At 40.4% G+C, this 16,016-nt stretch overlaps 1 protein-coding gene across 2 annotated transcripts in view; it reads right to left on the bottom strand.

Annotated features, from left to right (window-relative positions):
* Positions 1-16,016, bottom strand: part of COL24A1 (collagen type XXIV alpha 1 chain) — a 140,749-nt gene that overhangs the window by 114,938 nt on the left and 9,795 nt on the right. The window contains exons 3-6 of one of the 2 annotated variants that reach the window (XM_065842596.2): positions 11,626-12,929; positions 6,871-6,924; positions 3,496-3,549; positions 94-147 (exon numbers count right to left, since the gene is read on the bottom strand). In XM_065842596.2, coding sequence (XP_065698668.2) covers positions 94-147; positions 3,496-3,549; positions 6,871-6,924; positions 11,626-12,929 — 1,466 coding nt within the window. The remainder of the gene's footprint in view (positions 1-93; positions 148-3,495; positions 3,550-6,870; positions 6,925-11,625; positions 12,930-16,016) is intronic. The other variant, XM_071810473.1, reaches the window with a different exon arrangement.

Raw genomic sequence — 16,016 nt, 5'->3', positions numbered from 1 at the left:
ATTGTATTGTTATAACTTATCTGAATATTAAACACGACTTCAACAAAAGCATAGGACAGGCAAAACATTTTTCTATAATTAAGAAAATATTACCTTTTCTCCACGCTTTGCCCGTCCTGGAGAGACTCCTGGGTCTCCTTTAGGGCCCTGTGGCAGAGAAATTAACCTCATTAATATCACCAGGGAAGAGACATTGTAATAATATATGTGGAACCAGGCACTCTAACATTTCATTGACCTGTTCATATAAATGGCACAGGCTACAACAGTGCTCTGGATTTCAAAGCTGTAGAGAAACACCCAGTGTTACTCAAAAGCATCAAGATCAACTCTTCCTACTCAAAAAACATATTTTATGTCACCAAGAGAATAAATGCTACAATTAAAGTTGTACCACAGCAGCGCTACATTAAAGATGATACATGCCCTTCATTGAAAGAGAGCTAAATTTGCAAAAAGCAGCTGTTTAGACATTTCCAGCACAACCTGCAATGCCAAATGCTCACAAGGATGTATAAGACAGACAGTGCAAGGCTTCCTGACCATCAGCCATTGCACACTCAAAATAGTTGTGGTTCTTGCTGAAAACGCTATGGGGCCTGATCCTCCTGCCGGGCATGACACTGCAGATCAGGGTTACCCTTCCCTCTGCAGTTTAGATTCGTATGTGTGAGCCCACATGAGAAACTAAGTCTGTTGAATACTAGATAGAGCCAGGAAATATGGCAAAATGAATCTGTTGTGTTAAATTGATTTGTCAGGTCATAGACATCTCCATTCTTCAGCATAGCAGGAGTTATCCAAGTATTTTCCAGCTGGAAGGTACATAGTTATATTCCTTGAAGAACTCCAGTCTATCATCTGCTTCCATTTGCCAACACAAGCATATTAAACTAAGAGTTGTAATAAAACTCTGATCAGCTCTTGGTTAGTTAAAAAACAGGCCTTCCAATTAACTTACCCATCACCTTTCCTTTCCCTTATAAGCATATTAATTCCTCATTATTTTTAATCTAAAAAAACCAAACAGCCATGGTTATGTGTGACCTTCAGTTGTTGATTAACATGTCACAGAGGTCAACATGTGGATAAAATAGAGAACTTCATTATTTAATCTATGTAACATCACTACAGTGTAATTAGAAGAGTGGTAGAATCCACAAGCTAGATTTTTTTTAACTAGTCAGTTTTTCAGAGCTCCAGGAATACAGCCAAAGCTCATGGATACTTTTAAATAACTTTAAAAACACCCATCAGCCAGCGTAGGGGAAAGGTACCTGGGGTCCTGCTGGACAGCAGGATGACCATGAGCCAGCACTGTGCCCATGTGGCCAGGAAGGCCAATGGCATCCTGGGGTGTATTAGAAGGGGGGTGGTTAGTAGGTCGAGAGAGGTTCTCCTTCCTCTCTGCTCTGCCCTGGTGAGACCACATCTGGAATATTGTGTCCAGTTCTGGGCCCCTCAGTTCCAGAAGGACAGGGAACTGCTGGAGAGAGTCCAGCGTAGGGCAACAAAGATGATTAAGGGAGTGGAGCATCTCCCTTATGAAGAAAGGCTGAGGGAGCTGGGTCTCTTTAGTTTGGAGGAGACTGACGGGTGACCTCATTAATGTTTATAAATATATAAAGAGTAAGTGTCACAAGGATGGAGCCAGGCTCTTCTCAGTGACCGTAGGACAAGGGGTAATGGGTTCAAACTGGAACACAAGAGGTTCCACTTAAATTTGAGAAGAAACTTCTTCTCAGTGAGGGTAACAGACACTGGAACAGGTTGCCCAGGGGAGCTGTGGAGTCTCCTCCTCTGGAAACATTCAAACCCACCTGGACGCCTTCCTGTGTAGCCTCATCTAAGTGTTCCTGCTCCGGCGGGGGGATTGGACTGGATGAGCTTTTGAGGTCCCTTCCAATCCCTAACATTCTGTGATTTTGTGATCAACAGTTCATCAGTAATTAAATGCTGAAGATATCAGCTATCAGTTGGAAGTGCTGGCATGTGCTCAAGGCTGCACTATTCTATACTGTAAGGATATGAGCTAAAGTTGTTCCATAAGGGATGCTTCAGCACAGGAGGATAAAACATAAGCGTCTCAAAGGCAGAATATAATTCTGCATTAATTTACTGCCAGAAAATTGTTGTAACTTGTCTGTAATGTTTTCACATCAAACAAAAGTGTGTTTCATTTCGGCTTATATAATCAGCGTGGATCAGCTGGATGTTCATGACCAAAATTTGGTGAGCACCTAGCTAATTTTTAAATAAAAGATAAGTGTTTCAGAAGATACTTGTATTGAAAGGATAATTTATAGTGTAACAGAAATTAAACAGATCTCTAAGTACCTAGTAATGCATACATACATATTTTATGTATATATAAAATGTATATAGGTAATATACACATACATACAATTCCTTCTGTTCTTAAAATTGTGGGGACAGCTACAGAATGGATCAGAATTATGATCCAGTGGAGGGCGAAAATACATTATAAAATAAATCCTGGGAGTAACTGGTTACAATTTTTTTTTCTAGCAATGTATTCTATTATACACCCAGCATAAATATTGCAAAAAATAATTATGAATCTCTAAGTTTATCTCTTCCTATATAAGTAGGTAATAACAAAAGCACACACAGCAAATAGAGTCACTTGGTTTTACGGTGTTTGACACTGAAAGCTTTATGATATTTATTTTTATGTCCTCAAGCAGTTTTTAACACCTGTCATGACAGGTCAGATTCCTGCCATTAGGAATCGTACGAAACCAAATCATTGCTTGCTGCTGTTTTTTTCCTAACATATCCATCAAATTGTTCAAACTAAATATGAGCTGAAGGCATTCTGTGACTGCACGATCTGTCAAATCTATTTAAAGAGTCTGTGCTACCCAAGTTTGAAGGATCTATGATGATGATTTTATTTGGGCTTCCGTCTAGTATTTTGCTTTGGTTTCAAATATCACATCCATAAATCTTCTAGAAAATTATTCTAGCATATTAATCAAGTGATAACATCTGAAATACTAGAATATTTAAATATCAAAGGTTTGGCACTGACAAAAAAAGAAAGGAATTTCTAGAGAATGACACTATTTTTTTTTTTCTTAAAAAAATAGCAAGGCAAAAGGTTAAAGCAATTAAATGTTTATTCTCACTTAAATTCCAGTTTATCAAAGAGGCCAAGCTGATTTACTGGAGCTCTTTTGGCAAGTACAGACTACTTGCACAGATAAGAGTTTCCAGATCATTCTGCACACACACATTTTTTTTGTTTGTTTGTCTTGGTTTTGGTTTTTTCCCCTGAATAAACTGCTATTTTGGTTTGATTTGAAGTTCAATTTAATAGATTACATTTAATTAAAATATGTTTACAGTAACAGTCTCCATCTGTAAACTGAAGGAGGACAATTGCTTCTTTTATAGGAAACATGTTGGGGCTTCCAAAAAGTCAGTAAGAAATTGAGGTTTTTACAAGGCAACATGGATAAAATAACTCACCTTTGGACCTGGCAATCCTGGCAAACCTGGATTACCATGTGGTCCTGGAATACCCTATAAAAACAGACAAATAAAAAGAGTGGGATTATCCAGTACTCCACTGAACAAGTGTGAACAGCTTGCAGAGAATCATTTTACTGCATCACTGTTGCTTTTAGAAGCACTGGTTCGGATTTTCAAAGGATTCTCAAGAAATAAAACACTCACAGCTTCCTAAAAAATAAAGAGTGAAGTTGAGTGCTTCCTTTTCTTTTAAAAATCCCCATTTCTATTGTCTTCCCAAGTAACTCTGAACAGGTATTTGGCACACAGTCACTGCAATGTTGCTCTCCAGCTACAAGACTTGGAGGTGTTGCATAAAAATCAGAAAAATAGAAAGGAAAAAAAAAAACACCACCCCATTCTGAGATACCCACTTATACAGTGCAAAGAGAAGGAAGTGGATCAGTTCTCACTGACTTAAAAGATGACTCAAAGCAATAAGTTCCATCTTCTCTAAACAAATCACAGATAAAAACCCCTCACCAAGCCAATTCTCCAACAGCCACTGTCGAAAATGGGCTTGGTACTAAAAGAGTCAAACTTAGTCCCAACAGCCTGTTCTGTTCCTGGAATGGTTATCTAGTCCTTCCTGGGTAAGTTTCTGTTCCTGCAATACACTCAGCAATCTTCACTCCTTGACAAACTGTACATTAGGGAAAATACTTGTTCCAGCGGCTGTCAGCAGTTATTCATCTTCCAAACACTGAAGGAGCAAATTGGTGAAAACCTCCCCCTGGTAAGTCAGCAACAGAGATTTTGTTGAATTCACTAAGACTAAAATTACACCCAAACAATTAATCCAAATACCAAAAATAGTAAGAATCCTTTTCAGCTTTTTCACATATTCAGTGATCTTACAGCAAATAAACTCTCTGTTTTTCTTCTTCTCACGAGACTGAATTTACTGGTTATACCTTGCAGTACCACTGAAGGCTATATCTGTTAAGAGCTCATTATCACTAAAGACAATGTTGACGTAACTCCACAGAAATGCTAATGCCATGTGCTGTTTGACCGATTCATTTGCACGCTGGCAACCTTGGAGATGCTCTCAGGGATTTTAGGAGAAAGTAAATGAATACTAGGTACCAACGTAGCTGCAGTGCTGAAGTGGCACCCAGCTTTTGCTGCTTGCAATATTATCATCTTGGGGCATGGTGCTGCAACACAGGGGTGCAACAGTATCCTTGTGAAAAGAGAGGCATTGGGGGAATTTCATCGCTGATAATTCTGAAATTGCTGAAATTCCATTATGAAAAACTCAGATCAAGCCAAGGAACTTAAAAAAAAAAAACCTTAACTGTCAGATATGGACTTCTCTGACATAAAACTAGATCAAAACTAGTTTTTAATGGAAATCTCTAACCATTCATCAGGCATTGATACCACATCCAAAGCATCCAACACCTGTGAAACTCTGTCAGGATCGAGTTTGGACACACACCCAGGAGACCCTGAAGAAGGCTGAGGAAACACGGCACTGCACTCTGCTGCATCCCTTCGACACCGCAAATCAAGTTTCAGGATCACAAATGGCAGCTCATGTGAAGGAAGACAAAAGTCACAGGGCAGATTGGTAGATATGGAGATGAACTTCGCATCAACAGGACTTTGTGTGGTTTTTGGCTTAAAAACCCCCCTCTATCATACCATGTAACTTCACTAGCTGTATTTGTTTGAATTTATGAGGGTTGTGCAAACTAAAGAGCACTGGAATTAAAAAAAAATAGATATTTCTTTGATCAAATAGTTTGATAGGTTTTCTTGGCTCATATAAATACGTATTTTAAGCTCAGAATTACTGGTAAATATTCACCTTGGACATTCCCCATGCTTTTTCAGGCACTCTGTTGTAAGCTGTCTGTTTACATCAGAAAGCATGTCCTACTCAATAATCTGGAAAACTCACACAGGAGAGAACTGTTCTCTTAGGAACTCTACACTTGAAAAAAACAAAACAAAACAAAATCTGAGAAAGGTAAGAGATCTCAGCAACAGGCATGGCTTTAGACACATGGACAGCCTCCTCTAAATCAAAGACAACTTTGCACTTTTAACGATCTACCTGGGTACATGAATCCTGCCTGCAATACACAAGTGTCCTCAACAGAGGCACTTTGCAACGTAAAAAGCAAAGTTGTAGAATCTGTCAGCTCTTATGCAGAAAGAGAGTTTGAAATAAGAACCCAAGAAGTCAGGAAGATATGGATTCAAAGGAATGCTTTTTATTCTATACTTTTCGATGTGTCTTGTCTACCCCATTATCTCCAAGTGCTCTAAAGCACCTGTTTGGTTTTCAGCCCCTTTGACCAGTGCACTTTCCTACCCAGCCAGTTCAAATGTTCCCCAAAGACTGAGTTCCCCACACTTCTGCTGATCCTTCATATAAACTACTCCCCTATCTGCCTCTTGCAAGTTGTCCAGCCAAGTGCACTCCAGCCATCACCACTTACATCCCCAAATACCATGGCCCAAAAACCTTCTACACAATGAATGCTAACCTGTTCCCTCCAGCCATCCATCCCCTAAAACTCCACAAATCAAACCACAACCTCAGGGACTCCTTGGGCATGTGTGTATATATTTATTTACTTATTTATTGTGCACGATTGTGCAAACACAGATTCACCAGAGAGGATTTACGTCTTTCGGCCTGGCGGCTAGCCCTTGCAGCAGTGCGGGCTTCTCCCAGGCTCTTGGCAGCTGGGCACAGATTTCTGCTCAGTGCTGCCCATCCCGTGCTGTGTCCCCTGGCACAGGGCAAGGCTCTGTCCCTGCTCACGCTGGGGTGTGCCCAGCCACACAGCGTAAATCAACGTTTGCTACTGTAGCTCATTTCTTTGGCAAATTACCCACATAACTATCACCTCTTTTATTAAGCTGCTGTAACACAAGAGACTACAACGGATTTTGGGGATTGGTATTTTCCCCCGCTCTGTCTTGCAGCAGTTAATTTTGTATCCACCGCCCGCTCCTCTGTGGTGGTGGCACACATTGCTCACTCCTCCTCATTCCAAAAACAAATGCATGTGACCTTAGATTGAAGTGAATGGGAGCAGCGCGGAAAAACTAACAGTTAACATTGCAAGCAGCAAAAGCTAGGTACAAATGTAACAATGCTCTATGTGCACACTCATACATGGAATTAACTATGCTGCAGAAACAAAACTTTGCTTTGCCTTACTTTAGCCTATCTGCCAAGTAGTAAGAATCATACACTTTTGTAATCGCCCAACATACAAATAAAGTTGAGAAAAACAAAATGATGCAAACTCCAGTTTGATTACTGGTGATCTGCCTAGAGCTAAAGAAGAACAGAGCTGTTTTACTCACCCGAGGACCTCTCTTTCCTGATGGACCAGGTAAACCTGGAGGACCTGGAGGACCCTGATGGTAGAAAATCAAAACAATTGAGGCTAAAACTCAATACAAGTACAGTATCACAAGTCTGAATCAGACCGGTTACTTCTAACTGATGACTTTCTGCTTGTGCAGACCCTCAACTTGAAAACAAATTCCCAGCCTACAAGCATGTGTGTTTTCAGTCTGGCTCCAAATCAGATTTCTGTATAGAAAGTATCTTATGTCAGAGAAATTGGAGCTAACAATCTAGATAGCAACTTCGACTTATGCTATCTGTATTAAAGGAAGAAGAGATTGGTTAAAGGATTAGCAAAAAGCAAATGCAGTATATTTCAAAACAAAGAACAGAAAATAATTAAGTATTTTTAATAAGTACACTGGCATGCCAAATGCATTTTAGGAAAGTCAGAGGTAACTCTTGTCTTGACATACCTTCTGTGAAAAGGCAAAAAAGTATCTTTAATTCACCCTTTGAAGAACTGTAACATTTGTCCCTTACTTACATGACTAAATACACTTTTGTTTTAACCTTTGCTCATCATCATACTTCCGTAACTGCGGCACTGTTACTGCAAGCTTCTACGATCCTTCCAGTTTGCCCACATCTTTTTCAAAGCTCATCATCCAGAACTGAGAACACTTCTCCAAACTGCAGCCTCAGAGCATACCCACACCAGTAGAAAAACAGCCTATCTCTGATAGTCGCCATTTCTGGTAACATATGAAGCATCACAGTGGTAAGAAGCATTTTTTTTTCTCTCGTGCACTATAACATCACTTTATCAGCCTCATCTGACTGCCAAACTGATCACTCCCCCAAGCCCCTATTTGTACTTACGATTTCTGTACTACCACACCAAGTCTCATACCATCAGTTTTAGACCACCTGGAATTCTGATTTGGTCACTCAGAATACTTCTACCTACTCCTAGCATGTTATGTTACTTCATACAGCTATTAATTTAATTATTGAGCAACAAGGATCATACCAAACACGAATGTTCACCTATTTTTACTTCTTTCCTCATTTGCATTTCACTGGAAATAATAGAAAACCCACGTGGTTCTCTTTCCAAATGCCCTAGAGCAGGCAGTAACTTGTATATGATTAACCTCCTTTCTTTACACCTGTGGCAGTCTTTCACTAATTCCTACAACAGCCAAAGCAATGTTGTCAACATCAGAGAAATATATATATATATATATATGGCTTTGGGTTATGGATTAAAGCTTTTCAATACTCTTATGCAGAAGATATGGAAACTGCATACAGTTTCAGTTGAATTAAATGAAACAAATATTTAAGACTAACAGTATCTTTTTGCAACTAAAAATAAACCAGTGAGAATCTGAAGTTTTTATCTGAATCAGCAGATACTGAGATAGATTTCACACCCTGGGCAAGGAAACGTGAGAGTTACCTGCAGAGCTAAAATGCATGAAAGTGATTAACTGCCAAATATGTCCCCTGTGGCCAGGGAGAGCCTCAGCAAACAATTCTGTTCAACTGAGAAATAAGCTGAGATAAGCTCAAGTGTAAAAGGGTAGCTAAGAGTAAAATAATTGAAATAAACTAAGAGTGAAAGAGTAGTTGATGCTGAACTTACTGCACCACATTTAGGATCTCTGAACTGCCTTCTCTCAGGGTTATCACACGCCTCTTGTTTGGAACAAGAACATCTCAACCAGGACTCAACTCTGTCTAATGCAGGGCTTGCACTTCCAGTTCCTCCAGGTAATATCTCCAGGGGGCTTTTCCTTACCAACCAGGTAGCCTAAGGAACATCACCTTTTGGTCTTCTACTACGTTTCTGCCCAGCTGAGTGTCTTCATAATCCAGAAAGCTTTTCCAACAGAGGAAACTAATTCCTAGCTCATTTCTCAGGGGAAGCCAAATCCTCTGCAGATAGGCCTGCAGATGCAATTATCTACCAGCAAGCAAATGAAACCAGCTCTTGAGCTCACATCAACCTTCTACCAGAGTGGGACCATGTATCATGTTACTGCAGACTGCTCCAGGGCTGTGCAATGAAGAATATCAGTTTGGTTGGACTACATGACCTTCGAAGGTCCCTTCCAACCCAAACTATTCTACCACTCTATGAAATTTAAACAGTTAAAAATATGCACCATATATTTTAATCTTTATACAGTGCTAACACCCTCTACAACACAAAAAGGAGAGGCTCATCGGATTAATGGAGCACCTTTCCCTTTAAACCAGTGGTTCAGGAGACCACACTTTTCCACTTTAAACTCATTTTATATTTTCGTAGGGGATTTTGGTCATTGCAACTGCTAGAATTTTAGTCATGGTCTTAACAGTTTTGAAGAAATAGGTGCCCTTTTCCATATGCTATCCATAAATGAAAGTCTGAATTCTGGAATCCTGCTTTGCAGCAGTGGGTAAATTCCACAGCTGTGGGAACATGAAACACAAGGGGCCTAATTATACAAGGCAAGAATTGGTTCTGGTAGATGATTAAAAGCTAAAATGAACCTGAGGAGTTTAAGAACCACAAAAGCTAGTTCTTGCCTGTCAACTCCAATAGAACAAACATTATTTCTGTGTTGAAATCTTGAAAGAAGATTCAATCTAACCACAACATAATGAAAGAAGGGAAAAAAAAAGGGGGCGGAGGGAGGGGGTTTCATGCCTCATCAAGATTTTTTGCTGCAAGGAAAGTTTGCAAGTTCCTCCGTGTTGCTTTTTTTAGGCTCTCCATTGATAAGACTCTGTGGATACTTATGTATTAGAGTGTTAGAGCCACACACAGAAAAACTGGATTATCTCTGGTCTTCTCTACACGGGTGTGCTAGACTGGGAAAGCAAACCAAGATCACTTTTGCAAGTCTGAGGCCAACACCAGTGACAGGTACAAAGTCACACAACCTCCACGGAACACAATTTGTTACAAGAGCTTCTGTGGATCAGGCCACACAGAGGCCTCTTTGCCCTTTGGCATCAACCTCTCCGGTAGCAAAATGCTGCAGCTTTGCCTCTGTTGCTGTGGGTGCTGCTAGCCCCTCCAGCCAAACTAGGGCCCACCAAGGTCTAGACTAACTTCCCAGCTCTGCCACAGACCTCTAAGACCTCAGGCATATTATTGAAATCCCGACCCAGCAAAACACCTCGGGGCAAATTCACCATATTAATTGCTACAGACTATACCGAACACAAGGTCTGCTCTAACTGCCTTCCCAGATGAGGCAAACTTCTGCATCCCCAGTCTGTAAGACAGGCAAGAAAATGGCAACAGTCATTTTTGAACTCTCCACATCAGCTATCAATTTCAATGCTGTATATATAGTGTCTAAAACAAACAAAACCAACAACAACAAGAAAACACAACCAGCCACCACCAGATCATTTGCTTGGAGTTTCTTAGTAATACAAAGAACCAAGAGCATTATCAGCAGCCATTTCCATGCCATCACAATGTACAAGCGATGTGCTAAAATTAAAGGTTTCCATTAGCAGTTACTAAACATCATAAACTCCAAAAAAGGAAATTAACCTCATGTTGATGACAGCTACATACTTAGTGACATGTCCCCATAAATACTATCGTAAGGGACAAAAAGAGAAAAAAAGACTGACTTCACATTCAAAAAAGATTAAGCAAGAGCACCCCAGACTGATGTGAATTAGTTGTTAACATATTTTTAAATTGTGTAACAATCCCTTTGCATCTGGATCCTGTTTAGAACAATAATTGAACTTTTAAATAGGTTTTCAGTTGCTGACTACCTTAATAAAAAAAATATTTCAGTACTGAAAGAATACACACGTTAATTTATGGGCACATTCAAATTTATATTAGGAGCTGCTTAACAGATATCAAATTGCTTTCCAGTAATAAATACAGACAAAAAGAAAAGGAGGGGTTCAGGGTGGGGGAAAACAAGTGGGATTATCTACTCCATTCTATGGCTTAAAAATTTTAACCAAAGACTCAAACAAGCACTAACATATTTCCTGGGCTAAGCAGGAACTGCTGTTCTTTGTCTGTAGCTTCATATATATTGCTGCCACTTGTATGCATTACAAAGTTCGTGAGCCTTGTACACACAATAAGAAAGGACAAATGGGTTTCTATCAAAAGTACTACTGTGCATTTGCAATTGTTTCAGGGATCACTTACCCTGCAAACTGAAAAATGCCACAAAATCTGGTAAGACTGTTCTAACAGTCATTTTACATGCAGGTTTGCATGACCCTGTAACCTGGGGTTACAAATGGTTTTACCAGCCTAGATTCTGCAACTGGTCTCTTTCTACAAGTACGAATTTTGGTAGCATTGCACAACTGAGAAAACTATGTCAGTCTTCCAAACAGCCTTGTTGTTCTTTTCGTGGATCAGTGTCTACATTTGTGTGCTGTATGAATTTATCCTGTAGTGTTAAGTGAGCAGACTCCATAATTACCAATTACAAACACCTGGTTGCATTTCAAATTTTAAAGAAGTCTGGGTTGCCTACCACTTCACCAGAACGTGAATGTCTTCAATATCATCATGTTCTGCCAGTAAACAAAAATATACAACACTTGCACCAAAACTACATGCAGGAAAGAGAGAAGCTTAGGGCAGACAAACATCTGTACAGTACGGCCAGGAGAAGTCGCAGTCGCAGCTTTGGCATGCTTTGTGAGGTTTCTTTCAAAGCCTCTGTCAAATGTATGTCACTACGTTATAGTAAAGAAGAGTAGTAAAGATAACTTACAGGAGGTCCAGTTTCCCCCTTTGGACCTCTGACACTTCCCATTTCAAACATTTTGTCAAGATCTTCATAGTCATAAGCATAATTATCAATACCAATGTCATAACTGTTTTCTGTGTAGTAAGTCTCATCAGCATCAAAGGCACCTTCCTGCCCCGGACTGAGCTGATTATCCAGAGAGAGGTCAGCAGCCAAACTGTAAAGGGTTGTGTTGAAGATTTGCTGCTTTTTGCTTGGTTCGTCTAAATGCTCTTTTGCTTTGTCCATTCCCTTGCTTTTGGTTTTACTTTGTTTTACAGGGGCGATCAGAGAAGGTTCACTTTGTCTGCCTGCATCTTCCAAGGTATCATCTAAAATATTTGGATATGATCCTGTGTGGGTTTCAGTGAGGTTTCTTTTTCTGCTTGTCTCCTGCTGATGAAGAGGCAGATTGACTTTCTCCTGGAGTTCCATTTCAGACCAAGCTTCCAGCAACAGAGATTTGGCCTCTGGAAACTTGGATGCAGAAGCGTTTCTTGACTCCAAGTATTCTGATACAAAGTGAATCTGAGCAACATTGGTAACGGGTACGTTTGATGTTTCTTCCCTTCTATAAGCTGATATGCCTTTTGACTGGCTTTTCTCATCAATCATCGTCTTTGAAAAATCATCCAGCCCATCAGACACATGTGGAGCTCCTAGCAGAGATCGATACGTTTCAGCCTGGCGACACTGCTGTTTCACATATTTACAATAGTTTGCAGAGGCTTCTGCAGAGGGAATAATATCTAGCTGGCATATAACTCCTTCAAAGCTGACAGAGTGAGAGTTCATCCTTCCCAGGGTAAATAAACCATCCAAATCAAATGTCTCCACTTCATAAAGTATATCCTGGCTATAGTACTTCCTTCCACACTCAGCAAATACGGAGACAGTCTTGTCTCTGATGTCAATGGCAAATGAATGCCATTGTTCATTATGAACACTATAATCAAAGTATACAGGCTGCTTCCCTCCAGTGTACACCACTACCTTTCTTGGTAGCAGCTGGACACCAAACTCCAGTCTATTTTTGTTCCTAATACTGAAAAGGAAAGCATTATTTGCTCTGTAAGAATACAATCCAACTAAAATGGTGAACTGATGCCCTAGATTTGATGGTATGACTTGTGTGATGGGGGCCTCAATATGTGCATCACTGGTTAGTACAACTCCTGACGTGGTTAGACGAACACCCTGAGGTAACAGAGATGATGTTGAGGGCACTGTCGTCTCTGAGGGCTGTTGAACATCTTTCACAAGGCCTAGTTGATGAAGAACATCTACTGCTGTAAAAAGAAACAAAGGCACACTGTTGATTTCATTTACAAGCTCATAAATTCAGATCCATATAAACAAATTATGCACATCTTAACAAATCTGTACTTCTCAGACGATATATACTGCATGCAGCCAGGCCACCAAATACCTAGTGTAAGGCACACCAGTCTTTCACATAAAGCAAATAATTAAAGCCAGAACAAAGTTTCCATCTTAAAAAAGAACAAAAAACACATAGAAAGGTCCACATAATGCTCATTGTAGGTTAGTTCATTTATGAAACTCAAAAAATCCCCATTTGCTGTCTTCAAACTTTCACAGTAGTCAATGAACAGACTTTGTCAGTTTCATATTTATTTGGCTAATGCTGCCTACTCTTGGAGCAGATTTTTTTTTTAAACTTTAACTTTTTCTTCAACAAATTCCTTCTGCAATAAAACCATTATTTTCCTCTTTATCAGAAAGGTTTAACTGAAATTATTGGGGGGTGGGGGGAGGGTTGCTTTGTTTTTAAGAAGGGACAAGCTGTTTATAACACAGTAACACCTCCACTGGAGCACCAGAAGACAGTGACTGGCTCAAACAAAATACAAAGGTGAGCTTTGCAGAGTAGTTACTATGTGCTGCAGAGGTAATGCAGCTGGCACAGGGAAGAACTGCTGTGCTTCCACCAGGAGCTCTCCTCCCATCAAGCACAACCCTGTGCCATTACAGAGCTGGATTCAAAGGGAATTGTTTTCCCTGCGGAATCCCCCTTGATTGTATGCATCTGTTCCAAAGTTAGTCAGACGAAAAGAAAACAAAGATCTTTCCAAGAGAAGATGCAACAGAGTGCACCGCCGCCTTCTTTCCCTCCACACAGCTTACTCGTTAGGGCCAGGGATGAGGTGAAGAGCAAGGAAAGCAGGGAAATGTCAGGGCCAAGGGGCAGTGCTCCCATCTTCTGCTTGCCTGTCGTCCCAGCAAATGCAAGGCTGCAGCTACCAGACAAGATACTGAATTAAGAGTGCACTCCAGAGCAGGAGGCAGCGATGGACTTCAAGGAGACACAGAAACCAGGTGTCCTACTGATTCATGGCACATAGACATCTGGAGAGATCTTCCTACAGGGTGGAATGTGCAATGGTGTTTTCACTGTTGGATTCTCTAGTGTCATATAATGTGAGCTTTGTGCTTCAGCCCTTTCATTAGCCTGGACCTTACAGTATCTCCATCTTTTACTGGGCTAAATATCTTAATTGATAGAAACATACTTAACTAACCCCCATGATAAACTCTAATTATACCTGACCTGGCCTAAGAATTCAAAGCCACTTTCCTCCCAAATCAATAGTCAAAGATGACCAAGTTCATTTGGTATTGCTTAAATCAGATTTCAGCAAGTTGGAGTCAGTGGGCATAAATACCTTGTTCCTTTGGGATTAATAGAAAGACACCATTATGATGCAGCTGAAACAGAAACACTACAAAGGCTTGAATGGGAACTAAATCACACATCTGAGGGAAGACCCTGTAGTGCTGCAAAATGAGACAGCACTTGTAGCATTGCTTGGTAAAACTGCTTTTCTGGGTGTTCGTGAAAGCTGCCACAGAAATACTGCAGAGACTGAGACAAAATGCAATTATGGAAATAAGAGACAAAAAGGTTTGGGGCTAAAACACGTGCCATAAGGCTGAAGGAACTACATATTTACTTGGGCTGGAAATCGGAAGGTTTGGGGGGAATCCAATTACAATTGTCCATTATCTGAATTGGGATTCCAGGGAAAACAGAAAAAAGCTGAGAAATAAAGAGCAAAAGCTGCAACACAAGAAACTCCAGCTCCATACAAAGAAAAAGCATTATCACCACAAGAGTGGTTAAGTGCTGGACCAGGAGGCCAGAGACATTGTGTAATCTCCTTTCTTGGAGATTTTCAAAGCCCAACTGGACAGGACCCAACAACCTGAACTAACTTCAACATTGACCTGGATCTCAGCAGGATGTAGGACCAGATGACTGCAAGGTCCCTCAGGCCAAATTTTCTGCACAAGTGGAAACTAAACATTGCAGTTGTGAGAAACAGCATTGCACAGAAGCATACGATACCATCTTTTTTCCTGTAACTGGAACAACTGGCTCAACCTAAGCTTCAGTGAACTGCCTATATTAAAAAGGACTAGTATTATCTAACAGTTGCACTGATCTCACAAGCCTGGCTGGGGAGAGACTGACACTTCCCACAGCATTTAGCTGAGGGTACTTTTACTATGCCCCTTGTCCTTAAAGTAAGTAAAGCTACTAAATAGCACAACAAAAATTTGGAGTATCCAAGTTAAGGATTCTCTGCTCTATTAAGAGAAAAGAGCAAATGAAACAAATGGATGTTCACTCTTTTAGTGGAAAAAAGGTCTCTTTTCCCAGTGTTTCCTTTCTCTGTTTACCAAATGTATTCATAGGAAACTTTAAGAATAGACAGATGTTGGCTTAGTTTCCGTGCTAAGTTATGAAAAGAGCCTGAGATTTCCTTGAGAGGGGTTTATAAATTGGAACCAAAAGTATCGACCTGAATGCACTGTACATCTTGAAAATTAATTACACACCTTGTAGTGTTTCTGGTCATGTTTGAGATTCACAGACAGGCCAAGATTATCGTGGCAAGTAGCCAGCACAGACAGAGGTACAGGGAAAGTAAATCTTTGCAGAAAGTCCTGTGTATGCCAATTTCTCAAGACGTTTTGCCTCAGAGCAATTAATTTACTATGGCTGTATTTTTATCTGTCAAACTGATAAGAGAGGTCGGGTTATAGCAGAGCTTTGAAGCACAATGCAGCTACTAATGAACTACCAGACTTTCCCAGGCCCCAGGTCCTGCGTGGTCTCTGTGTAGGGACAGAGGAGAAAGCTTTACTTGTATTGACCTTGTGAAACCTAAGAAGCAGCACCGGTCCTGAACTCTGAGCAATACCAAAGTCATACACATGCAAACAATGCTCCAAGGCTGGTGACACCGTTCCAGCACTTCTGTGCACTGGCTGTGCCAGCTGACTGCATGGAGGAGAACAGCTAATAATCTAACCTCAGGTTGTGCCTGAGTATCACACCCTAACCTGAA

This window comes from Patagioenas fasciata, chromosome 6, assembly GCF_037038585.1.
Source record: "Patagioenas fasciata isolate bPatFas1 chromosome 6, bPatFas1.hap1, whole genome shotgun sequence".
Taxonomy (NCBI): Eukaryota; Metazoa; Chordata; class Aves; order Columbiformes; family Columbidae; genus Patagioenas; species Patagioenas fasciata.
This window is presented reverse-complemented; position numbering and strand designations above follow the sequence as displayed.